Raw genomic sequence first — 27670 nt, 5'->3', positions numbered from 1 at the left:
TTAAATTAGGGGGCGATCGTGGCTCAAGAGTTGGGAGTTCGCCTTGTAATCGGAAGGTTGCCGGTTTGAGCCCCGGCTTGGACGGTCTCGGTCGTTGTGTCTTTGGGCAAGACACGTCACCCGTTGCCTACTGGTGGTGGCCAGAGGGCCCGGTGGCGCCAGTGTCCGGCAGCCTCGCCTCTGTCAGTGCGCCCCAGGGTGGCTGTGGCTACAATGTAGCTGCCATCACCTGTGTGTGAATGGGTGGATGACTGGATATGTAAAGCGCTTTGGGGTCCTTAGGGACTAGAAAAGCGCTATACAAATACAGACCATTTACCATTTAAATTCTTCGGTGTCCTTGTAAAGCAAATTTTAAAAAATAGGTTAGTGAATTATAGATTAGACTTTTATACTTACTGAATCTTAATGAATTCAGATGATCAATGGAACACACACACACACACACACAATGCTGAATTACTTAGACCAAACTACATGGGTGACTGCCAACAAAGTGCATTTCAAAGCTACCCAAAGTCTAAATAGTTGTCCTACCTCAAGAAGCATGTCCTTGATCTGCCTGATTCTCACTCCCTTAGCTCCTCCCCTTGATAAAATGACATCCATCAGTTTTGGGGTGCAATGGTCAAGTGTAGCCATTCAAGGCTTACAGTGGTTATTCTCTTGAACTCCTCCTTTATCTGTAGACCACACAAACAGAAGAATTAAACCTTGCAGACTATTAGCTATACTGCATTAATGAATGCTCTAATACATTATTTAAAGAGGATAGATGTGATCTAAGGCTACCCTTAGTTTTGAGGGAACAAAAACAATCTTGGTGAAGACAAGGGAGACTTCCCCACCATAACCGTGGTGTAATCTCTGATGTTTTAGCAACCCTGTTTTTGCAGAGGTTAGAATTTACACATTGTTCACTCCCAGCCCATTTTGTAAAAAATGTGTCCCAACTTAACAAAGCACTAATGACCCTCGATTATCACACTATACTAACTGCTTACACAAGTCTTAATGTTAAGTAGATCCACATAGCCTATGCCACAATAATGCTATTGGAATGACATTAACAATATTTCACACAGTCTGATTTTTTTTTTTTTTTAAGAAACAAAGATAGCTACAGCTCTTAAGATCAAGAACAATACTTACTTTAAGCTGTATCACAATACTAACCAAAATCATTTACAATGTAATATTACGTATAGGTCATGCAAGTTTTATAAAGACATAAAATAGGTGAGCCAGACGGAAAAAAGAAGCCTAGGTTATCCCTCTGACAAAACTATTCACAGCTTAAAGGCTTCTGATTTTGGTAAAAAGAAAAACAAAATCAGCCTATGATCGAAATTAGATTGCACTGTGTAGCAAAACTTTAACCATGCTTTTCCTAGCCACAGCAGCACTCTCTAGCTGAAGACTTTTGTCCAATGAAACTTTATAAGTCTTATCCTATCCTGTGCTAAAGTTTAGAATGGCTAGCATTAGCTACATGTGGTAGTGCAAAGTATTTCCTTATCTGTATGAGCATCACATCGTACACAAATCCACTACAGGTGACTAGCACAAATGCTTTGCTTTGGTAGAACTGTTATTTGTAAATGAAATGTTACTTACCTTGAAATGTCTTTTACAAAAGCTTGCACCATGCAACGCAACATGTGTGAATTTGCCCGGGCTAGTTAAGTCAGTAGGGGAGGGAATTTGAAATCAGAAGTTACAGTGGAAAAAAATAAGTAATCTATTCAATTTCTTTAAGTAATTACAACTTGAATTTTATTTTGAACCCACTAACATTGGGATTTAATTTCAAATTACATATAAAATTAATTTAATGTAATTACCAACATTATTAATTCAACACAACCCAAAAAAATAAAGTTTGCAACTTAGAAGGTCTATCTTAATCAATAAATTAGAATTTTTATGTTGCAGCCATGGATTTAATCAAGTGGTGGTAAAAGGCCTGATGAATTACTTTTTAGAGTGACAAAGTGTCACAATGATTGCTCTCAGTTGGACAGCTCCATATGAAGCACTGATGTACCAGTCCCATATCTGCCACTGGCATTAATATCCGTCCATATGCATGATGGAGGCTTCCGAAGGAGCAGCGGTTTTGTGGTTTTTAGAAATGAAAGAAATACATAGTCAGTAATGGATTTCCCAAAAAACAAGAACATATTTGTTTGTATTTCCAGTCAAACGAGCAGAAGGTGACAGTATATAGCAAGTATGCAGGTGTTGAGGGTGCAGGTGCGCAGATGAGGGGGGTGTTGTTTATACATGTCTGTTAGCTGGGGGATGATTTTTCTAGAATCTGGGAAATGGAGGAAGAACACAGACTGGTCTTCGATTCATGTTACATTCACTGCCTTTGCTTCAGGTTGGAACTTGTGCCGTTTAATGAATACCTGTGGAGTGTTGTTGAGCAGGATGGGCTATGTTTGTGCATGTGCGCGCGTACACACACACACACACACACACCTCCTGCACTGTTATAGCAGTACTGGTATTACGTCGGGTGATGTATTGTAGGTTTTGCAGCACAGGATTGCTTTGTGCATGTGGATAGGTACATAGACATTGTAATTCTGGTTACTGCCCAACTATGTTATCTGCTAAGTTGTAGCCATAGTGAGGAAGGCATGTGGAGTATGTGGAAGAAACTGAGCATTAGACACTGCTCTGAGCTAGTACTGAAAGGGACACAAACATAGCCTCATTCATTCAAATTACAAAAGTGTGTCAAGGGTTACATATTTCATGTTAAGCAGAGCCCAACCTCATCAGAGCCTACGTAAACTATGCTGTTGTACTTGAATATAGAACAAATCTAGAGGATTGTTCAGGTTGTCTACTTAACTGGGAGTCAAAGTACTAGTCTGGGTTTGGTATTATCCAAAAGACCTCAAGTTAAATCAGAATACAGTACACTGAAATAACTGTTACAGGAGTCAGACTAAACCGACAGCCACAGGGAAACACCTCTGAAAAACTTGGGCAGTTATTAATAAAGATGTGTGAAAACCCCCCCAAAAGCTATGCATCAGAATTCCACTATAGACACTACAAAACTGTAGCTACATGAACGCCTCACAACACGAGCACCTTTGGCAAAACTACACACACGCAGGAGGAAAACTGAAGTACATCATTCACAGTTATACGCTCAGACAAACACAGGAGCAGAAAGAAAAGGTGAGGAGTGGTTTTTGGAAATGGCACGACCCCTGTGCGTTTCGAATTTATCATACGTCCGATTTGAATGTACACAGTGGAAATATAACACCAGGTGAAATTAAAGTGACTGATATAGGACCCCCCCCTCCCCCGGCTGTGAGGATGTGGTGACTCGGTGGTGAGAAGACTTCCTTCCAGACTAAGTGTCACTACAAGTTGGAAACAGTGTTGCGTCTTTAACTCTTACATTAGAAGCACGCTTTTCAGAATTTCCCAGTCAGGTGTAACAATGGCAATAAAGCTCTCCACCAAGGCTACATCTGCTCCAGGACCAAGACTCCAGTATGGCATGACCAAAATATGCTAGGTATGTCTAATAGAGGCCTAAACACCAAGAGCTTTATGTGGTTATTACTGGATATGCGAGCACATCCATGATATACAGTAGAAGTCGTGCATTGGAAAATATGAAGCATCGCCAATAAATGGAACGTGTGACTGGAAGGCACCTAAAAGAAGCATTAAAGTGGGCTATATAGTAGCCTGTATCATTGTTAGTGTGTGCCATTACCAGTGTGGGATTCACAGATTTGCATGATAGTGATCAAAGTGTAGGTGTGCAGAGAGGAGCTGTGAAATGTTCCATTAGGCTCATATGGTATGATATGACTGCTGTATACTAATAATATAGAGGATAGACAAGATGTAAATGTGGTCAATGTAACTGTCTTTTCTTGTAAATCAGTTCTAGCTTTTTGTGACTGTTGTAATGAGTCCACATTTGATCTGCTCTGTGCTTTTTGCCTGTGTTTCCCAAACAGCTGAAACTTCACAACATGCCCAGGACACGTGTATATAGCATGTAAACAGTAAAGATAATATAATGGTGCATTTATTCTTCTGTGATTGATCAGGAATCGACTTTGTAGTGCTGATAGTTTCTGCACATGTCATGTGTTTGAAGGGGAATGTGGTGGCACTGCATTCTCAGCATACTTTTGTTCAGAGCGGACACATTTTAGTTCTTACTGTTTCAGATTTACACGTGTGACACACAGGATACACAAAATGTCTTCAAAAATGCTACAGTGGATACTTTTATGCAACGCAAGAGCCAGTGACATCAGTTATGATGAATGTTAAAAAGGACAAAAACATTCCATATCCTTTACTCAGCAGGCTTTACTGTCACAACACAACTAGCTAAATGTCTTGAATGCAACAGCATACCCAGAAAAGGTCATGTTAGAGGTTTCCAAATGTTTCAATATGGACATTAATTCAGAAAGATTTCCTCAGGTTTGACCATCAAAACTTTCGATGTTGGCAGTAAGCTTCACAGCTTTGCACATTCATGTTAGAACGTTTTCTAGGATCAGAAGTCAAATAATGTTGCATTTCAATGACACTGCAGCAGGGGTGGGCAACTCCAGGCCTCGAGGGCCGGTGTCCAGCAGGTTTTAGACGTGTCCTTGATCCAACACAGCTGATTCAAATGGTTACATGACCTCCTCAACATGTCGTGAAGTTCTCCAAAGGCCTGGTAATGAACTCATCATGTGATTCAGATGTGTTGACCCAGGGTGAGATTAGGGGTGGGCGGTATAAACGGTGTACGGTGGAATATGGGGAAAGCCAAAAACTACGCTTCCTCCACTTCTGTACCATTGATTCATTAATGCTGAATTCTCTCACAGCTGCTCTGTTCCCATGTCGTTGCAGTATATTAATGACTAACCTCGTATTGTGGATGGATTATCTCAGTTGTTCTCCCTCCTTGGAGGGCTCAACCCGGGGTTGCAGTCATGGCCTGTTAGGGGCTCAGCACTGGCGCGGGGTGCCACCAGTGCATAGAGCCACATGGGGGGCTCTTCAACTGGTGGGGGAGGCTGCTACATCTTGCAGGAGGTCTCCTCTCTCTAGGAACTCACTCTGCAGGTGGGGGAGATACAGGAGAGGTGGAGGAAGAACTCAGCCTGGGTGTCTATTGTCTTGTGTAGTCTGGAGCATGAGTGGATGACGGGGTGGGTGCAGTTTTCTCTGTGGTGGGGTCGGGTGGGTCGCCCCGGGCTCTGTGGGGCCGGGCGGTGCTGCTGAACTGGGCCCCGGTCCGGATGGGCTTGGGCCCCCTTGCCCTGGTGGGTTGCAGAGTATGGGGGTGCCTACTGGGGTCAGCGGGGGAGCTGGCCCCAGGGAGGGGCCACTTGCCCCTCCCTTCCTTCCCTCCCCATCTCCAGGTGCCTCCCTCTTCCCGCTCCACCACAATCACCCACACATGCAGGGCCTTGGGGTGAAGGTGTGTCACCAGGGTGCAGGGGAGGCATCCCCCCCTCTGTCCCCTTCTGGCTGCTTGTGCCTCAATGTTATCCCACAACTTAGACATTCACATTACTCACACTCTCATAACACATACATATAGGACCTTGGGGGTGGGCACGCTACACGGACTCCAAAAGACCATCGCCATTGCCCACCTCTCAATTTTAAATACACGTAGACATTGAGGGCTATCAGGAGGGGCTGTGCGCTTACCTGCTGCTCTCTGGCAGGTAGCTCCATGCCCTCCTGGGTTTTAAATGCACCTTAGAACACACATGCATCAACACTACATATGAGCGGGTGGAGGGAGGTGCTGGAGCGGGGGGCCGGGAGGAGGAGTTGGCCGTCCGACTGGGGTCTGGAGTGTGGGGCCTCCCTGCTGCTGCAGAGTCGGGGCGGTCTGCTTCTCTCCACCCCAGGGAAAAGGGTAACACCACCTGGGTCTGGGTGCAGTTTCTCCCTCCAGGGGCAAGGGTACCTAGACCCGGGGCTTAGAGTACGCTTGGGGAGTGTGATTGTGTGTACAGTGTCTATTTAAGTCTGTCTCCACGTATTTGCATATGAGAGCATGAAGGTGGGAATGGATGTTTGTATCTGTGTGTGCCTGTATGTCTGTGTCTATATGTCAGGTTGGGTATCAGACGCCACCTCTCTGGGGACATCTCAGGCCCTCCAAGGTTTGGAGGCCTATCTCCCCCCACCACTCCCCCTGTCAGTGGCAGACGCCCTCAGACATCGGTGCGTTGGTGGTTCTTTGTGTCCGGGGGTGGGCGTCCAGGTACCCACCGGCTCACTCCTTGGTGGCTGCTTATCGGGGCCTGGAGCCTGGGGCTCGCTCGGGCCACTTCGGGGGTGGGGTGCCCTCGGCCTCTCGGCCTGGGGCTCGGTCACTCTGGCGCAGCTGGCTGCCGGCGGAGCTCACGGGCACGTCACTGCAACCCCCCCTGGCTTCTGCTCCGCGGCTGCTGAGTGACCCCTCATCTGGGACTCTCCTCAGCTCTTTCTGGGACAGTGGCGCGGCTGCCCCTCTGTTGGTCTTCCTTGGTCTCTTGTGTTCTGGGCGCCTCTGGATGTCTGGAGTCTTGATCTCCTCCATACCTGCTTCATGCCCTGGAGGACGGGGCTGTGGCCCCCCCACACCATCTAGCAGATCATTACATGAAGGAACCTTTTAAAAAAACAAGCGCTCATGCTCACAGGTGTACACACGGGTGCTCACACACACAAACTACACCCTTTTTGGCTCCTACCTCAAAGCACACTGTGCGCTGTCGATCTTACGTGCTGCACAATAATATTCAATATTTAGTATTTACTGTTATAGTCACGATGATGTTTATTATATTGCTCTCTTCTTTTTGCTTGTTTTCTCTTTCTTTTTTCTCAACAGGTGATCCAGGTGATTGAGAGATGTATTTTTTGTCTGTTTGTTTTTGTTTTTTGCCCTTTATCACCATCCCTCTTTCTTTCCCCCAGTCATGTCTGTCCCGTTTGTAGCAAGTGAAAATAAAATAAAATAAACAATGAAAGCAAAGGTGAATCAAATAGACCAATACGGCCGTATTGGTCTATTTGCCTTTGACAACAGTCTTTTCCTTTAGAGAATAATTCTGATGGCAAAAGAACCAAACGGGACAGGCGGAAATTTTTTTTTAAAATAAATCCTGTTTTCATGGATGCCTGGATGTTAAACTTAATTGTTACACCTGGTAAAGCAGCAACGCTGATCGTTTTATTAAAGATGAAAGAATTTAGACAGTTTTTAACTCTCAGTGATGCCGCAGTGTTCGTTTGACTTTGGGACCTGAAGCGACAGAGTTTAGGACCCAGATTCCTCCGCGAGGCTCCTGACTACAGTAGCCGTAATGCTCAGACAGTCCATGAAGCGGTGCGGCTTCGTAGCTTACCAAAATGGTACTAAAATATTTTTGACAGATTTCTGAGCGCCGTGTTCCACATAAAATCGGTTCGAGGTCAGTAAGCACAACCAGAATTCATACATAAGGCGCGCTGACGATTTTTGAGAAAATTAAAGGATTTTAAATCCGCCTTATAGTGCGGAAAATATGTTATACAGAATAAAAGAATATATCGCGCTATATATCGCTACCGCACATGCTTCAAATTATACCACGATATGGATTTTAGGCCATTTCACCCAGCTCTAGGTGAGATCTAAAACCTGCAGGTCACCGGCCCTTGAGGCCTGGAGTTGCCCATCCCTGCACTGCAGCCTTGGGGCTGTCACAGGCATGTCAGACTCAAGTCTCTCAGAGCAGTGTTCTCCGATTTGGTTGGAAGAGAAGAAGTCCTTTTAACTATAGTTTAACTTCATTTTCTGTAACAGATAATTACATTTTTCTAACTGAATGAACATAAACCTGTTTCAACAGCAAAAGCTCCGTTTTCTGGTTGGCATACATCAGGGGTGTCGAACTCCAGGCCTTGCAAGTTTTAGATATCACTGTTTAAACACACCTGATTCAAATGATTAGTTCATTAGCAGGACTCTGGAGAACTTCATGACATGTTGACGAGGTCATTTAGCCATTCAAATCAGCTGTGTTGGATCAAGGACACATCTAAAACCTGCAGGACACCGGCCCTCGAGGCCTGGAGTTGGACACCTGTGCAATAATGTCTTGAACCAATATACCAAGAAAAAATGTTCACACCTTTTATAGTTGTAGCAATCAACTGCAGGTGCAAAGCAAACAATAAAGGAAACAGAATTAAGCTGTAACTTTAATCTCCGCAATGAGGACAATGGGCCATTTGCAATAATGAGTCAGGCTGGTTAAGAGGCCACCGAAGCATGTGTGGTATCTGGATCTGCTCAGGCATTCTGCCCTGCAGCAACACCATTGGAATGACTAATGTAATAAAATTCACTATGTGCCCATCGATCTTCTTTGACAAACATGTACAGTGTGGCAAACATTGCTGTGATTAGAGATAAAGTTCATGAGGAAGAATGTCAACCTGCTCTGCAGCTTTGTCCTCGTCATTAAAAGCATTCCAAGTGTCAGCGCACCACTTTTTTTTTTTAAACAAATGGTACTGTGTTTTCCACCTTAGATGATTATGTGTCCCTTCAAATAGGGGCCATTTAAAGGGTTTGCATATAATAATAAAAAAAATCCTAGTTACTAATAACATTTGTAATGAAGAGAAAACCTCAGTAGGCACATTAAAAATCACCTAAATGCATTTCTGGCTGTTTTAAAAGCCACATGTACTGGAGTGTTGCTTTACTGCAGTAAAGACATCATGCAGTATGCACCCGCAAGAGTCAGTGCTACACGCTGTGCAGTCTATGTTAATGGAAGAACACGCCAAAACGCTGTCAACAGCATAATCCAAGGATCTCTACAATAAAACGAAACATTTCAAAGTGCTGTGTGATAAGATGACATGATTACATCTTACATATATACGGATTTAAACTGAAATGTGAAAAGATGGACAAACACAACGAAGTCATTGTGAGTGGAGTGCTAAGCTAATTTTTCAGTCCCGAGAGTTGATGCAAAGTGACATATAAAAAAAAAAAAAGTAAATCATACATATACTGCTTTCACATACAGACAAATGAAAACTGCCGGCAAAATCACCAACAATGGGCTAAGGCAGGGGCGTACAACTCCAAGCCTCGAGGGCCCGTGCCCTGCAGGTTTTAGATCTCACCCTGGGTCAGCACACCTGAATCACATGATTAGTTCATTAGCAGGCCTCTGCAGAACTTCAGGACATGTTGAGGAGGTGATTTAGCCGTTTAAATCAGCTGGACACGTCTAAAACCTGCAGGACAGCGGCCCTCGAAGCCTGGAGTTGGACACCCCTGAGCTAGAGACATGGTTCAAGGGTTCCTCTATACAAAAAGACACACTTAAGACAAAGTTTGACCATTCACAGCTAATGTTACACAGCTAACCTGTGCAGTGTGAGTGTACCTCAGAAGCCAGCAGTTTTGATGCCACATTCCTCAGCTTGCGTGTTGTGCATTTCAGCACATACACAACTACGCTTGCCACCATTTTTAAAAGCATGTCACCTTAATATGTGACGTGCTTGTAGTGCTGAAGGCAGATAAGAGTAAAGAAGGGGAGGCATGTTAGAAAACTCCAGACTACACAGAGGGAGACGGTTTCTTTATTTAAAACTCTACAGTAAATACAGGTACATACACGGTATGTTTAAAAGCCTCGCTCCACCGAGCATTCAGCACCGAGTGAAACATGCAGTCGTGTGCTGACGTTCAGCTGGTCAGCACATTGTCTTTAACTGGAGACATGGGCTCTTTTTTCTGACAGCCAGTCATCTTCTGGGCTTCTCTGAAAACACAAGAGTAGAAGAGTTTACGGCTCTTCAATTAAATAATACTTGACTCATCACAGGCATACCATGTCTACGTTGCTGAGGAGCTATGAGCCCAGTTTCCTTTTGACAGCATCTTTTAACAATGTGAACAATGTGATCTCAGAAATATTCTCTGAGTAACAACAGGAGGAAAAGCTGGAATAGTTACTGGTGCTGCTCGACACCTTAAAAACCTTGGATGGCTTTGAAGCGATTGAATCATTTCTGACAAACTGTTCGTTAATTAACTGAGACATTAACTTTTGATTTGACAGAACAAGATAAACCTGGTAACAATGGAGGTAGATAACATGCTCAAAGTGTACTGAAAGCAGTGTTTGGTTAAAAGGAGCCTACAGTTTAAATTTCTTTGAGTAGTCAGTAAGGCCAGAAAAGTTCCACAAAGACAAAAAAGCGTCTGTTTGGATTTCATTTGTAACACTAACCACACTTGTTGGCTGTTTCTGGCTCACTGCAGCAGTGGTTCGACTCCAGTTCACACTTTTACCTGACTTACATTTTTTTATTTGATTTATTTTATTCTATTGTTTGTGGTATGTTGCTCTTATTCCATTGTGTTTCCTCATTTTTGCTGCTGTAACTTGTCACTGTCCACTTTCTGCTGTCCCACGTGTGGGACTAATTAAAGTGTATCTTACATCATGGCTCCTGTGCTGATTTCAGGCTTCTGAGTTAATAAGCACCGTTCAGTAAAAAAGATAAAATAACAATTTTATATATTGAATCTTTAAAGCTAACGTGGATTTTCTGGAAGGTCAGTACTACCAGCTTGTGTATTACATGCTTAAACTCAGAACCACTGATGGCCGTGGTGATGGACTATGATTGTTGTGACTTCGACACTGAAGTATTTCTCCTAATTTACTTTTTAAAGCTGAAGTTCCTCCAGAGGCTGCTGATGGTGGCCTGGACACCAGGGTTGTTTTCGTTATTCACTGAGGGGAATTTCTTGCCCAGATTCAAAGACCTTTTCCTCAGTCCGCTGACCCTCGCTGGACCCAGTGTTTGCACTCTTGCCGTTTGACTCTGGCTGCTGGACTTTGGTTTTGGCAGACCTGAAACCTGGAAAGAGACAGACCATGTGCATGAAGAGACACAGAAAACAAAGGTGAAGAGGTAGGGGCTTCTTTTTGGTTTAAAACATGGCGTCCTAATATGTAAGGAAACTGCAGTTATACATTTCATGGCAACACTGCCTTTGTTTCCCCATCTGTGAGATTCATGCTGTCCATGTTTTCACAGACAATATGATGACAACAAGAATAGCGTTGGAGCAAACCAGTCATTGGACTGCAACATAGTTCAGAGCCATTTCAGGTGACAACACCTGGCGACAACACCTGGTGACAACACCTGGCGACTGACATAATGAATCAGTCAATGTCAAGCTCAGAGCGGAGAGGATTATTCTGCACAGTTCAGGTTTTCATGCACACTGAAATCCCAGTTAAAGTTTTGAGCATTTTTACAGTCATTCATTCATTATGTAAGAGCAAAGACCGTGGTAATGTCTTGGATCAATACAGTTTAGAAATAGTAAAGAGTAGAATAAAATCTATAAACTCTGTGTGTGTGGACATGGATGCAGCTGTCAGACCGGCAGGCAGTCCAGAAACATTTATTGTACATTACTGCATCGACCACTGTTGAAATCATAACACTCATCAGCTTTAGACACATTGACACTGATTGATGATCAATCCTTTGGGGCGCTCTCACCCACTCCATGAAGCTCTCCATACACTGTCCTTGAGCCAATCTGAAGGCCACATGTTTGGAGGTCTGTAGTGATTTGCTCTGCAGGAAATTGGCCACCTTTGTGCACTGTGAGCCTCCACAAACCCGCTCTGTGTTTCTACGTGGCCTAGCACTTCATGGCTGAGATGCAGTCGTTCACTTTGTAATAACACCACTAATGTCACAACTGGACTTGTTGAACAGGTGGCATCCTATCATGGTGGCATGTTTGATTTCACCAAAGCCCTAAGAGCGACCCAGTCTTTCACAAATCCAGTATGCACACATAGGTGCTTGATTTTATACACCTGTGGCCATGGCAGTAACTGGAACACCTGGATTAAATGATTTGGATGGGTCGGTGAATACTTTTGGTAATATTGTGTATATTCAATATGTAGTCAACTCTGTTCAACTTCTATGAAACTACACCATACTACAACCAGTATTAGAGTAACAGAAAAGTAGTGTATTTTTCGGACCATAAGGCGCACCAGATTATAAAGCGCATAAAGCAAAAAAAAAAACAAAACAAAAAACAGTCAGATAAGTCAAACATTACTCAACTCATTCTTCTTGCTTCCTCCACTTCTGTACCATTGATTCATTAATGTTAAATCCTCCCCCTGCTGCTTCTATTCTATTGTTGCAGTATGTTAATGACTAACCTGGTATTGTGGATGGATTATCTCAGTTGTTCTCCTGACTGCAGTGTGGTCCGTTTACAGCATCCTGCCATGCGATTGCATTTGTCTCTAACCATCAGGAACCTTCACGTTAACTTTTATCGAGTGGAAAAAAGTTAGCGTTTATCCTCCAGCTTCACTGTGTTTATGCTAACATAGCTGTGTCGCTAGCGATCACGTAGCACATCGTTATATAGCAGCTAGCCCAACTTCAGTAACCCTACAAACGTCACTGCTGTTTAGTTTTCTGTCTTCATTTATGTTGGAAGTGACAGCAGAGCTGTACGTTTGAAGTTTTTCAGAAATCTCTCAGTCAGAACATGCTATATCATGTTTAGATGGAAGCTAGTGAGCTAACTTCCTGTTAACTTCTAACTCTGTTAAATGTAATAAATCCTGTTTTCATGGATGCCTGGATGTTAAACTTAATTGTTACACCTGGTAAAGCAGCAACGCTGATCGTTTTATTAAAGATGAAAGAATTTAGACAGTTTGACTTTGTTCGTTTGACTTTGGGACCTGAAGCGACAGAGTTTAGGACCCAGATTCCTCGGCGAGGCTCCTGCCTACAGTAGCCGTAATGCTCCGACAGCGGTGCGGCTTCGTAGCTTACCAAAGTCGTACTAAAAAGGTCAGTAAGCACAACCAGAATTCATACATAGGGCGCACTGTCGATTACGCTGCCATTAATGGAGATTTGCCGCTAACATCATTTTAATGCTACCAGTGTTAAAATAGTAATCTCCAGATGTTTTGTTTTTACCAAGCAGCTCCCCTTTGATAGCTGCCGTATCCACCTTGTCGTTGCCTGCAGGTGAAGCGATGGGGGAGTTGTGTTCAGTGAAGGAGAGAGGCGAGGCAGAGTAACGCTGCGTAGAGACAAAAGTGGACGAAAGAGAGGCAAACTTGTGGCTCCACAACTATATTTATAACGTAACATAGACTATAATGATATAAACGTCACATTTCATATCTCGTATAAAAATATATCGATATATTTAGAAACTCGATATATCGCCCAGTCTTATTCTGTACCCTGTTTAGCAGACAAACAGCCCCAACCTCTAGGGATGGTGTTCTTTGAACCATACTCCGCATTTTTCTTTCTCCAAACACAACAGATGGAGATGATGTCAATAGAGATTGAAAATGTGACGTCATTCAGGGGCAAAACCGCAAAGGATTCTGGGAACGAGAGGCAAGCGGTACTAGCGCACGCAGGCTTTCACATGAAAACAGTCACACAGCGATAAAAAGAAACAAAATGGCAAGAAGCTGTTGTATTATTAACTGCAATAGCCGGTCACATGACAGCGACGGGAAGCCGACGGGTAAAGAGATCGGTTGTTATCGGATTACGTCGTGGAAGAGAAATTGTTTAAGCCACGTTTCCGATGTAACAAAGAGCCGACGGATGGCCTGGATTGCAGCCATTCGAAGACCAAATATTACGTTCCAGCACAGACCAGCTCACATGTTCGTCTGCTCCAAGCATTTACACAAAGGTCAGTCTTCTGTTGTAGTTATTACGTAATTTATCATAACATAATTGTTGATGTAGGTTACAAATAAGTCTTATATTGATTTGAATTGAATTCGTTGCTATGCTGCTTTGTTCACTACCAGCCTACAAAATGCAGGAATGCGATCCAGACTGGGCCCCTCTATCAGCCTGGGTCATACCGAGTGTGAAGCTGCTACCACAGCCAGATTTGATCGGTTAAGAGAGAGAGCGAGATCAAAACAGCCACGAAACTTCCCGCATATATGTGCCCAAGGGTTGTATTGAAGCAAGCAAGTGATGAATAACTGTTTTCCAGTATGTTGGGGTTTTTTCACCAAAGCAGCTAATAAAGGATGATGGATTTTTACAATGTTGCCTCTTTCTTGTAAGATTCTATAACAGAATGAAACAATAATGCCAGCTATAAATAAAGAAAAATTGAATGAATTACAAAACACTTTTTTTTCTATTAGATCTGAAAATGTTGTGTAACACTACAACCTGAAACAAATAGATGTGTTTGCCTGTACAGGAGATAAAGGGAAAAACAACAGCTGTGAGATGGAATCTCCAAATCACCAAAGTAAACTGGACCTGGGCTTGTTGCAGGGATCTGAAGTTACTAAACATCTTGTGATTGTACGCACTCACACTTAGGACCATATAATAATAAATATGTGCGTGATGAAAGTTGTGCAGCACGCTAACGTCCTTACTCCACTCTGTGCTCGTGTGGGTCTGACCCTTTCACTCCTTTGATTTTTTTCCTCGTACTTTTTTTTGCCTTTTTGTCACGTCTGCCTTCGTGCGGAGCTGCCGTGTTCTCTGTTGTTTTGTACAGAACTGTTTTTGGGGCAAATAAAAGGCAAGTAGGGATTAAAACCACAGAATTAATGATAACCGGTGCTGGAAATACTAGTGTTTGATGCAGTGTCCTGATGTTGTTGCCACTCATACCCGGCATGCAATGCGCGAAAGTCACGTGGTCTGTCAATCTCTATTATGGTTTCATCTGACTGCAGCAGTTTCCTTCAAGCCTTCTCTGAATCATTTAGATATTCACTGTGTGCCAACAACTGTGTTGTGGTCCCAGCTCCCTTCAGGTTAACAAGCTCCTTAATAACATTGTAGTCTAGGTTTTGATTGGCCCATCACCGTTCTCATGATCATCTTCAGCCTGTGAGGAAAGACCTTGCATGGACTTCCACACTGTGGGCCACTAATGGTGAGATTGTTTCTGTGGACAGTTGTGCTGTATATACATGCCACAAGCTGAGATCATGCAATGTGTGTGAGCCAGACTTCCTGCTGGGTTGTAATCAAACGCTTATGTCACTCAATGATATGCAACTTATTTCCCCTTCTGTAACTGACCAGTCAAAAGCTCCAGGTGTTACAGAAGAATGCAAACCAAATGGAAGACCAATTCCTTGGTCCAAATAAATAATGTAGGTATTAATACAAAATAAAACCTAGAAGAAAAATCGATACCTTATCACTTTTTTGTTGTTGCATGTAGGGCTGGGCCATATCACACCTTTTATGGTAATACCGCCTTTGTTTTCATACGCACATGGCAGAAAAAGCATGGCGGAGAATGAGAAGGGCGAAAGCAGATGTTGAGTGAAACGGATGAACCAGAACTGGTTTGTAAAAATGCTGCAACCTCAGTGGTGTGGAACTGGTTTAGCTTTCGTCCGTCAGATACACAACAAAGCACTATTTTTGGTAGAGCATGCTAGCGTGCAACAACCGTGTTGTTTGGAAAATACGGCACACTTAAAATCATCCTTTGATTTTTCTGAAAGTCGACAGAGCCCCTTATAATCCCGTGAGCCTTATGTATGAACTCTGGTTGTGTTTACTGACCTCGAAACGATTTTATGTGCACGGCGCTCGAAAATCTGTCAAATGTTTCAGTGCGACTTTGCTAAGCTACGAAGCCGCACCACGTGATGGATTGTCGGAGCATTACGGCTATCGTAGGCGGAGCCTCGCGGAGTGATACGTACTGTGCTTCAACATAATGTTACCGTATTGTGTGTGTATAACCTCTTTTTAAGTGTTGTGGATATTATAGGATATGTCGGCCAGTTTCCACTGGAAATGCCTTTTGGTTAAACTGTCAGCAAAGAATTTGCACTGTTACGTTTTTATATAACTTTAATGCACATAAAAAACAGCTGCTTGTTTAAGTGAAAATGCATTGATTTTTTTGCACTAATAAAGTTGAGGAGTCGTGAAGTATTTTGTCTCGTGTCAATTATATCGTCAGTTATATCGTTATCACAAATTTTCAAATGTATATCGTGATAAATATTTTTGGTCATATCGCCCTGCTCTAGTTGCGTGGATTCATTTGAATTCTCGGGGAGCAATCCCACAAACAGATGAACAAAAAATGAAACAGTGCTGCCCCTCACCCTCCTAGTAGATGTAAGTATGGTACGAATTTCAAAATCCTTCGTCACCTCGGTCTCAATGCAGTCACGTTTTCAGAAAACCTCTGATTTTGACCTGAGGTCACGGTCAGTGGGATTCAAACTCGATCAAGATTTTTCGCAGATGCACCTTTGGTATGAAAGTCCGACATTAGCTTCTTGTCGAGTTGTTGCATTCACAAGATTTTCAGAAAAAATGGATTTGTCTGTGACCTTTGGGCTGTTGCATCTTTGGAATCACTGTCTTATTGCTACGGGACAAGCTGTATGGGACAATGCAAAGCACGCACATTGCATTGTGCAGATGAACCGTCAACTGTGCAAGAATGGCAGTTTCAGATTATACAGATTTGTGGTGGTAACTTCCTTTGTGGAAACATGAGGCAGTTTAGTGTAGTACTCCGTGTTTGACTTTAAATAGCCAAAATCTCCACAAATCCTTCAGACGTGTGTGTTTAACAGTGTTCTTTTCAGCAGTTAGCTTTGGGCCGTCTTATTTCGTAAGACATTTGTTTTCATCTTCTCTTGTATCTCACACACACACTCCTAATGTGCTGGTGTGTATGGCTGACTCTCATTGTTATTGGCCTTCTGTGAAAACATTCACTGACTTCAATCAACACTTTGTTGTCACCAACAAACAACAATTTAAACATTTTATCGCCCAGTTTATAACGAACGTGCCAATCGACACATAAGAAAAACCCTGTGTTGGACGGTGTTGAACAAACTAAGAGAACATTCAGCTGTGATTAAACCCAAAGCCTGTACAACGCTGGATTCTGGTTCAAACTCACCTTAGTTCTCGGCATGCCAGGTTTCACCTCTGCTTCTGCTGAGTGTGTGGGACTGTGCTCTATCTCTGAATCTTTGCTTGAATTAATTTCCTAAGGAAGCAGACAAAGTCAGACACAAAAAAACCAAAGTTGTGAAACCAGAAAACCTTTCTATGCAACAGAAATGAAACTGTGATGACGCTGACCCAACCGCAAGGGACAAACAGCATTTGTAAAACGGGGAGATTTACACCAACTTACAGAAGCAGCAACCTCCTGGTAGGAGGAGGAGAAGCTGTAGGTGGGGGCTTCCTCTTTATGGTAGGAAGTGAGGTAGGGCTGTGACTGGGAGAAATAAGCGCTGTCCTGGGAGGGAGGGGAGTCTGAGAGCTCATCCTTCTCTGATTTTCTGTCCTGGGAGAAGGGCTCTGGTAGAACCGAATCTCCAGAGGGTCTGGTGACTTTTGGTGGAGATGAACAGCTTTCCTTTTTATACTGGAACTGCTGCAGCGCAGACAAGCTTGAGGTGGACAATGGCGTGGTGGATTGTTCAGTTGACGGGCCGTCTGACCAGCGAAATAGGCTGAGGCCACGACTGGCTGAACTGGTGGTACTGGGTGATGGAGATGGCTTGGTGGTTTCCAGAGACGGGCCATCTGAACTCTCAGCGTCACAGTTCTGAATGCTGGGTGAGGACTTCTGAGTGGGACTGACGGCTGTGGGGTCCTCCGGGGAGGAATCCTGAATGCTCCGACTCGGTGCTGAACTGGAACTGCTGAAGAATCTACACGTGGGAAGATGGTCAGGTTTAAATAACTGCACATTAAAAGTGAGGGGGACGGTAAACAATATTATTGGAGCATTTTTTGGTTGAGTTACAGTGCTTGGTTTAAAGCAATATTTAAAGCCATTAGGACAGGATGCCAATTTCATTTGTCTCAAATTTCAAAAGGACCAAAATGACTCAAACATCATTCAGTATCACCTTCATCACACTGAATGTGTGTCAAGCACATATTTTATTCAGTTTATAGTTTATTTCTGAGCTTCAGAATAGGTTTTCTTTCCACTAATTTGAGGCATTAATCAGAAGCAAGAGCTGCAGCATCATATTAATATCCTACTTCCTTTTTGCTGTCTTGAATAATAACATGTCCTGATGAATTTTAGTATCTCACAGAACTTTCAGCCTACCCTGATATGAACCAAGTCTCTACCTTACCGATTCTGTCACTGACAAAGAGAGGAATTATTTGCCACACATCTGTGTTCAATAAGGGTCCAATGTTGTGCTTCTACCTTCATTTATCTACAACTAAAATCCATGTCAGCCGAGTCCCTCCACTGGCCTGTGTGATTAAACTCACAGCCTACATCTCACTTGTGCAAAAGTCTAATAATATCCTATTTTGTAACTGAAAGGAAACACACTGCTGACATAGCATTATCACATTTGGTTATGACTTCATAACCTGTTAGGATGAAGATCTGCAGAGGCACAAGTGTCATCAGCAGTGCTGCCCTGGTGTTGTGTCAAAGAGTCAAGACCAACTCTTAACACAACAGAATATACATTGCAATCAATACACACGTGTGTGTGTGTGTGTGTGTGTGTGTGTGTGTGTGTGTGTGTGTGTGTGTGTAGCATTTCTAGCTGGACTTCAGGAGGCCCCTGCCAGGACCAAGCCTCAGGCAGTGTCTTAATGCCTCCACGACCTGACCAGAGAGCTGTGTGTGTGCTGGGCAGCAGGAAGCAGCTGGAAAACTACGTGTACTAAGAATGTCGGACAACACTGCAAATAAACATTGTTCAGTCTGTGCATCGAATCCTTTCAGTTACAGTGTTAGAATCAGGGTAGTGTTACCTGCTGCGTGTGACCTGATCATCCTCCTCAGCTTCCTGGTTCCTCCTCTGCAGGACAGTGGCAAATATGTTGCGTGACCGGGGCAGGCTTGTTACTGTGGGCTTGTCTGCTGGCTGGTCTGACCTGGAGCGCTTTGGGCTGGATGAAGCGTACTCCTGCAGCACATCCTGGTCCGATATACTTGAGTCTACAAGAGAGTACAGATAACAAAATAAAATTAAAAAAACAAAACGAATAAAATCCTGTGAAGCTACAACCATTAAATGATGACCCATTGTTTAATTTCCTCTTTTGTATTTTTTTTGTCCTTCTCTGAATCTAAATTTCAAGAAGTCACAACTACTCTGAATTCAATTTTCCTGATTTGCATTTTTCTTCTTAAGCCGTGCATCTAGCTTCCCACCTCTCTGTTAATTCTACCTCCATCTAGAAAGGGCAGATAATATCTTATCTAGGTCTTTGTACTCGTTTCCTAGTGGATGTTGAAATCTGCCAAACTAAACCAACTTCAGGCTTCGTGTCAACAAAACTGTCCAAACAAATGAATTACCTGCAAAATAAATGTACAACATTAACATGGATCTCAGCAAAGCTGCACGGTTTAATGTAGCTCAATAGTGTAATGTTTAGTATTTCTACATGGAAATATCTTCGTGCTAATTGTTTCAGCTATGCTTCACATACTGAAACACGGTAAATAAACAGAGGCATGAAACGTAGATACAGAACAGATTTGCACTTTGTTACATTCCACTACACAACATAAGCACAGCAGGAAGATCTCACCCTCTCCGGGCCTCTTCACCTGCAGCTCTCTGCAGGGTATCCTTAGGCCATCCAGGTTGATGACTCTCTTCTTCCCCCTGGTGGAGGGAGGCCTGTCTGGAGAGGTTGGGGGCCGGGCAGGCGCCGCGGTGGCTGGCGTAAAGCCTCTGCTCCATATACTCGGCCCTGTGGAGGCCGGTGAGTAGTTCCAGCTGTGACTGCGGCCTTTGCATTGCTGAAATTAGGTTTGGAAAGTTGTTCTATATTAAAAATAACACTTTATTTTAACACCTTTGACTGACCATGATCCAGTACCTGTGGAATAGGTTTGTCTGGGCTGAAGTCATCTATCCTCTCCATGGTGTTGATGTCAAGGTTTCCCAAGGCCATTTGCAAGCCCTTATCATCTCCTAAATGACTGAATTTAACATCAAGGACAAAATACTGGACAGGCCAAGGCAGGCAACTTACACAAGTCACCTTGCTAAATCAAACACGAGTCGAGATAAGAGCAGATCAGATGTGCTACAGGACACGAGGATACAGTCCAGCATAGCTCAGCGTGGCGGGGTCAATGTGCTCTGGGTATGGGTTGAGGGGCACGACCTTCCTCCTGACGGGATCAAAAACCAGCTGATAGAGAAAGGTGTTATTGGCTCTGACAAATCCCTCGATGTACTGCTCGGGAACGACGAGACTCATCTTCAGGTACTGGCCCATCTTTCTGATTACCTGACAGGAAGATGAGCAGTCTATCAGACGTGATCAAAAATAACTGTCATTGTCACTAATTAAGAGCGTGTATAGAATAACAACTACGGCATCTTAGGGGTGGGGTGGACAGGGTTCATTTCATTTTCAATTCAATTTTGTTTATATATTTTATTTCTAATTCACAAGAGTCAGAACAATGGCCTCGAGGCACTTTATAGTATAAGCTAAAGACGAAAAATGAAACCCCGACAATCACACAACCTCCTTAAAGAGGCAAGCACTTAGCAGGAAGCAAAGACTTCCTGCTAACAGGAAGAAAGCTCTGCTCTCCGGCAGCCATGTGCCACAGATACTTGGCTGTGAGGGACAAGAAAAGACAGCCGACATTTAACACATGATTTTCTTATAAGTAGGATTATTGTATATACTGTAAATGACCAAGCAGACACCATGATCAATAAAATATCTAAATTGATGACTTCATGGTTTCGGCCTGTCCTACCCTCAGTATATCAGGGTCTTTGGCAAGCTGCAGCAGCTTGCAGGCTTTGCCCAGACCGATGCCATGCAGAGAGGCGAGATAGTCACAGCCGGAGAGGATGCACATGTAGCGGAACTTTTCCTCAGTGAAAACATTCCCCAAGGATCGGCAGCGGCCGAGGTTGCTCTGGTCTATCTCCAGGCCATTGCCCTGCTTGTCCATCTTTAGAATAACCTGTGAATGAAAAGAAAAGAAAAAAAGAGACAGATTCATCTTTAACACAGTCCTGTTTGCTCCTGCTAATTAGAGAGATTACACTAGGTTTAAAATCAATTCATTCTTCACTGACATATGGTGTTGCATACAGAGTAGAGGCAGCATGCAGCTGGAAATGCACCTCCTGAGTTTAGATACCTTTTTGCACCCAAATGCCAGCAAGTCAGAGTCCTCTGTGATGACCGCCTGGGCCAAACCAGATTTACTGAGGTAAGCCAGCTGAGCATCAGCTTCATACGGAGCCACAACACAGTCCACGCCTCTCGCCCTTGCAGCCTGGTCCAAGAACACAAAAACAAGCCTTTCTTCACCTTTACATGACAATTTTTGCAACTGCATTTTAGTATTTTTTTTGGAGTGTTTATGCATAAACAAGCAAAGATGGAGACTTTTTGTGAGAGGATGACTCGTATACACGTTCACTTTGTGATTGGGTGAGAGAGCCAACTTTCTCCACAGAAAGTATAGATTTTATTGCTAATTAAGCAACAAACCATTTGTTTCCCAGTTACAGAAGCACGTGCAGTACATAAGATAAGAACTTTATTTATCCCGAGGGAAATTCTTTTGTCATGCACATGCTCAGTGCGGCAAGAGAAACACAGGAATAAAGACATACAACAACATACAATAAGAATTGTAGGATACAGTAGGATAGTGCAAATATAATATCAAAATAACGCAAAGTAACAATGTAACTATATCAGGTAAAAAAATAAGTAGTAGGGTTGTTTGATATAACGATATATATCGGATGATATGGTGTTTATGGTGTTTACGGTAATGTTTTCATGGTTTTGATGGTTATATTCATTTCTTAAAGTTCTGTCTTTCTCTTATAGTTAAAATAACCACACTGCGGACAGACAAGCGACTGTTTTTAGCTTTGTCGTTAGCAACAACGACGGTAACCCCGCCTGGGGCTTCGCCGTCTGCTTGTTTTTTTCCCCCACATAAACCTTTCACAATAAAGCTGAAGATCCTGTTGAGGTTTTTCAAAATAAACTGAAATGATGACAAATAGAAGGACCAGTCAAAACACATCGAGGACCTTATTCCTAAACGAGGGGCTGCCTCATGGACGTGGTTTGGTTGTGAAAAGTCTGACACGGACCAGAAACTGCACTATGCAGATTAAGGCACAAACTGGTCCCCACCTCAGACTCAAGCACAACAACCTCTTCTACCACCTACGCAAGAATCACGTGACGGAGGATGGCGAGAGTTCAGATGAGAAGCAAAAGGAGCTACACGACACCCAGCTGAAAACACTTCACACAAGCCAAGTTCCCCGAGATTCACAGAATTTCACAGAAAATGTGAATTTGTTGTGATATATATTGTTGTCAGGACGATAAATGTCTTATATCAAGATTTAAAATCTTGGTCATATCGCACAGCCCTAGTAAGTAGAAACACCAGAAATAAATAAGAGGCACAAGAAAGAAAGAGGAAAGTAGCTTAAAATGCAGAGAGCATGGGATCAAATGCTAATCCAGACAAAGAGGGCGTCAAGTGAAAATGCATTTGTGTGAATGTGGGTTTAAGATTGAAAGCATGCTTCAAACACCCCCCGCTGTCACAGAATAAGTTAACACAATAGGTGACAGCGATTACCAGAAGCACTTCATACGTCGCGTGTGAGCGCTCATAGGTAGATCGAATAAGGAGAAGGACCCCACCTTAATCAGGTTATGAGCCATAGCTGGGGTGATGTTAACACAGCGGTTAAAACACTCTCTGGCCTCGGACAGTTTGCCCTCACGTAGCAGCTGTCTCCCTTTTTGTAGGTTGGTTTCTCTGCGTCTGAAAAGTACAGAAGTGAAATCAAACTGAGGACATACAACGTGAGGTGGAAAGAAGTGACAGTCATGATTTGAAACCATACGATACGATGCTGTGGTGTCACTGTTAGCAGTAAAGAAAAAATTAGGACAGTCACAGGTACAGCTCAGCTCCCTTGTCAAGGATGTGGTTTTGGACATCTTTTGCTTCATGAAGTTAAAGTATTTGTTTGTGATGGGGATGTGTGCTCATTGCTCGGGAACCTTCACAGAAACTATTGCTGTTTTGGAAAGCAGCTCTTCATCGGTGCAAAAGGCCATTCGGGTAAAAGAAGAAAAGTCTCAGCAACTGTGTTGACCACACGGAGACTTTCAAACACATTATTCCCATATCATGATCTAAACCAGGGGTCCCCAATCCCAGGCCACGAGGGCCGGTGTCCTGCAGGTTTTAGATCTCACCCTGGGTCAACACACCTGAATCACATGAGTAGTTCATTAGCAGGCCTCTGGAGAACTTCAGGACATGTTGAGAAGGTCATTTATCCATTTAAATCAGCTGTGATGGATCAAGGACACATCTAAAACCTGCAGGGACACCGGCCCTCGTGGACTGGGATTGGGGACCCCTGATCTAAACCAATCACAAACAGTCAAGGGCGGGACTCTCTGATTGGCCGTGATTCCTGTAGTCCTACATGTGGGAGTACGTTTGAAAGTGCAGGCGGATAGAGAGGTGAGCAGCCTAGGCCCAGAGGTGGATGTAGCTGTGGGGAAGGAGAAAAGAACGCTTGATAACCTTTTCATTAAGGCCTGATCCGTCTGAAATTCATGACACGGAGCCATCGACCTCTCAGCTTATGTCCAACACTGGTCCAGAGACGGCATCAGATAATGAGCCACATATGATGGACTGAGCCCACTGAGAGTAAAAGGGGGTAGTGTATACATTTGGAAGAGAGGGCTTGTCCACTTTCCCCGGCTAAGATACAGTAAAGCTGACAACATGATGCACTGCATTTCCTGTGGTGAGTGTGGAGAGACCGTGGCTGACAATACTGCATTTGTGACTGGTGCTAATAAGTTTCCAATTGAAATGCTGAAAAAGCACAGTGTATCCAGAAAACACATATGCTGCGATAAATGCACTGCCCAGTGTCCCCGCTCCCCACGGCCTTTCAGCAGCAGCAAACAGGCCGTCAGAGGAGGCCGACATGATGATTACGGCTAACATTACCTACAATGTTTCCAAAGAAGATGTTCTGTTCACTAAGTTCAAGTCTGAAATGATTCTTCACAAGAAAAACGGCTTGAACGTAAACCCCACGTACAGTAATGATGTCGCGTGCGCCATGTTTATGGTGTCATTGCTGACACATTGGGAAAAAAGAAGGAAGAAGAAGAAAAAAGGGGGCAAAATTACAGGAGTTGGCCATCTGAGGGGCACGTGACTGCAATGGAGGATAGTCCATAGATATCGAGCTGCTCAGATACTGAGATGTTTGAAAACTGAGAGACACTTTGAGGTCCTTCCAATTTAGATTTTCTTTTTATTTCATATATCTTGAGATGTTTTAAGTTTACATTTCAACTCAGTGAAGCACTTCCAGCACAAGTAAAACTGCGGTGTTAAGAAAAATTGAAAAATTTGTGTGCACCCAAGAAAAACAAAAAAAACAGGCGCACCAGTGCAACCATGACAAAAAGTTAGTCAACATGACGACTAAAGGCCGAGTTTTAGGAAAGAACCACGGTGTTGTGCCCACAGCTTTGAGCCACTCACTCAAACTGTCAGTCACGCAGTACTCCATTCTAAATGATCATTCCTAGAAGCAATTATCACAAATGCATCAGGCATGCTTTTTTAGTGCAATTTGCTATAAATACCACACTACAACCCAAAAATCAGGTTTGCATGATATATTTTGAACATATCCTTCCGTAAGAGAAACTCCTACATATGACTTAAGATCAGACGCAAAAATATCTCATGCAGTCACAAAACTGACACTCTTTCGAGTGGCTTAAACATGAAAACATGATTTTGTGTTGCTCTCAGTAAGACTGCTCCTATGTGTTCTTTCTTCTTTAAAAGTCCAGCCTTTGTAATGAAGTGTACTGTATTGGTTTCTTTCTATCTGGATGCATCGCAAATTCCTCATTCGATTCTACTATAGAAACTATCAGGATCCCAAGAGTTGTGATTGTTCTCACTTTAGGTTAAACTTGTTCAAATGTATATGTTTACAGCGAGAAGCAAATAAAAGTAAATACTCACTCTCTGCGAGCCTTTTCCACCTCCTGTTTTGAAGGCAGATTGCGTCCATCAAACACCAGTATGGGCTTCACACTGAAGGTCAAGAGCATGTCCACAAATTTCATGCAGTACCACACATACCTGGATGGGGCAAATACAACACCACTGTCAGTTCTAGACTTTAGGCCATTCCTAATCAGAAAACAGCCTCATTCAGAACACCTTTAGTTCACTTCGGTTTTATTTGCATTGTACCAAATCATAACAACAGATAAAGACCCTACAACAACAGGGTCGTTTTAATTGATTGAAAATAACACAACTGCTTACTGGTCAGTCGGTTCTCCTTTAGCAAGTTTCTCAGCACACGAGAAAGCTCCTTTATGCAGCCAACAGTAGGTGTCCACAGCTACCGTCTGGCCTTTGTATTTTTTCACATTGACGGGCTCTGCTGCATCTTTGATGAACTGCAGCAGTCCAGAGATTCCCATTTTCAGCCAGTGATCGGTGCCACACCGATTCTGAACATGAGAAATCATCATCAGTAAGGGATAAAGAACACCTTCAGAGAGGGTGCATCTAGCTTGGACACCTTAAACTAAAATGGACTTTGTGGACTAAAAGGTTTAACAGCACTATGTCACAAATGGAGGTTTCTTCTGATGCATCAATTCCAAAATCCTGGGCCGATACGGATTTGCTTGTTGATAATTCTGTTTGCTTTCTTTACAGCTCTTCGTTTTTCCATGACATTTTGACAGTGTAAGACTGACAGGACACTACAGATTAAAAAAAAATAAAACAAAATCAGCCATCTGTCAGTGTCAGTCAACAGGCCCATTCTACCCATACTCAGCAGATATATCAGTGCATCCAAAAATATCCTCCAAACCTACAGTGGCTAATATTTTGCTACCTGCTATTTCACTTAAGAATTGTTTGAAGGCTTCAGATTTACTTTCCCTTTTGCTAATGTTAAAGCCACATGCACAGTAAACCAGATTTAGATTTAAATGCCACGCGTTGTTTTATTTTTTTAAACTAGCTTTACTTATAAAGTTGTCACGCTTGTATCGTGTAAATATAAACGTATGCAGTGGTAAACAGCGTTCAGCGGCGTTAACACATTCCTATATTTACCTATCAGTTCATTCGTGAGCACGTGTGAATTAGTTCATGTTTGTCTGATAATTTGCACGTGAGCTGCTCGCTTCCCGCTCCGTAACAATAACAACAATAAGTCAGCGCAGACGTTTCTGCTTTGAATGCGCTCAACAGATGAAAATCACACTGGAAACGCCTTGTTATCTTATGTCGTTTAAAAGGTAGCTGGTCGGGAAAAGGACAAAACTGGACAGTTTCTTGGCCCTACAACTGATGTCAGTGTACATTTCTCCTCAGACGAGAACACGCAAAAGCAGTTTAACGTAATTCGACTAAAGGTTAAAAGTTAAACTTACCTTTTTCTCGAAATTAGCGACACCAACAGAGCCCTCGACGACAGAAAACTAGAGGGAGTTTGGTTTTAGCGGCAAAAGAAGTATTTCAGTAAGAGATGTTGCTATTGGCTAGATTCACTAAGAGGCAGGGAACGTAATAGAAAAGGGAGTGTGCTTCAAAACATCACCGGCGTGACGCTACGACGTGTCCATAGGGCTGCTGTAGCGACCCGTATCTTGTTGATGTGGGTGCAACTCAAATCTTCCACATTAGTCGCGGCTGTGGGAACACCACCAGAGATTCGACGACATGCCATTGGCTCCATGTTTCTGTCCCGTTACACTGTTTACCCGCCTCTTTGCGAAACGAAGTACGCCGGTACAGAGAGCTAACCTCCTGTAATACTGCAGTTCCTCCAAAGGGCCACTAGAGGCTGGATCCAAAAGTCCAACTGTAGAAAACAGTTATTGGCAAAAGCGAAGAAGTCATGTTCAAATGCATCTGTGAATTTTGCTTTCTTTCTTAAACCAAAATGTATGTGTAAATTAATTTGCTATCTTAAGAATGCAATCTCCTGGTTAAATAAAGATAATAATAATAATAATAATATATCTGGTAGCAAAATATCTCCCATACCAAGCTGAAAAAGAATCACGTAAAAATGTGCACTGCAGGCAAGTGTGAGCAGATCACACTCAGCTGGATGTAGATGAGAGCCTATGATCTATGACCTGGCTGTAGATACCCTGTGATCAAAACACACTGAACTCTACTTTGCACAAAATACACTCAGGCTTTGCAGTACGTGGGGCACTGTTCATTTCTTTCAAATTAACAACATTTTGTTCTGATGCATTTTCGTAGCCCTAATATCGTTAAGCACTTAACGACACAGTACAGTACGAGCAGGATTTAAGGGGTATTAAGGGGGGTATTTAACAGTTTGTACCCATCACATGTGCTGCAGAGGAAAACGTTAGACTGAGAATATGGCGTACATAAACTTCATTAACAAAATACTCAAAAACAAAAAAACAACATTTTATTAAAGGCTGTTGTCAA

The 27670-nt window shown here is 43.1% G+C and overlaps 1 protein-coding gene across 1 annotated transcript; it reads right to left on the bottom strand.

The window, feature by feature from the left end:
* Window positions 1–9634: 9634 nt before the first annotated feature.
* On the bottom strand, window positions 9635–26980 carry exo1 (exonuclease 1). Its single transcript, XM_084949513.1, has 14 exons — window positions 26629–26980; window positions 25499–25689; window positions 25190–25309; window positions 22810–22933; window positions 21266–21403; window positions 20873–21085; window positions 20201–20388; window positions 19972–20074; window positions 19678–19891; window positions 18892–19078; window positions 17288–17810; window positions 17048–17137; window positions 10748–10944; window positions 9635–9836 (listed from the first exon to the last, which is right to left on the bottom strand). The coding sequence occupies exons 2-14, from the start codon at window positions 25657–25659 to the stop codon at window positions 9761–9763; spliced, it is 2334 nt and encodes a 777-aa protein (XP_084805639.1). The 5' UTR covers window positions 25660–25689; window positions 26629–26980; the 3' UTR covers window positions 9635–9760.
* Window positions 26981–27670: the final 690 nt, after the last annotated feature.

The sequence above is a fragment of the Perissodus microlepis genome, chromosome 13 (assembly GCF_051167445.1).
Source record: "Perissodus microlepis isolate ML-2025 ecotype Zambia chromosome 13, ASM5116744v1, whole genome shotgun sequence".
Taxonomy (NCBI): domain Eukaryota; kingdom Metazoa; phylum Chordata; class Actinopteri; order Cichliformes; family Cichlidae; genus Perissodus; species Perissodus microlepis.
Note: the sequence above shows the minus strand (reverse complement) of the source record. Positions and strands in the feature narration are given on the sequence as shown.

What these genes read in the sequence shown, in the direction of transcription:
- exo1 (XM_084949513.1), bottom strand. Translation starts at nt 25,659, where the DNA reads ATGGGAATCTCTGGACTGCTGCAGTTCATCAAAGATGCAGCAGAGCCC. An exon ending in TGGCTCATAACCTGATTAAG is followed by an intron (nt 21,404 to 22,809) that starts GTGGGGTCCTTC and finishes TTCTTGGACCAG; the next exon opens with GCTGCAAGGGCGAGAGGCGT. An exon ending in ACCAGGAGGTTGCTGCTTCT is followed by an intron (nt 17,138 to 17,287) that starts GTAAGTTGGTGT and finishes CTGCTTCCTTAG; the next exon opens with GAAATTAATTCAAGCAAAGA.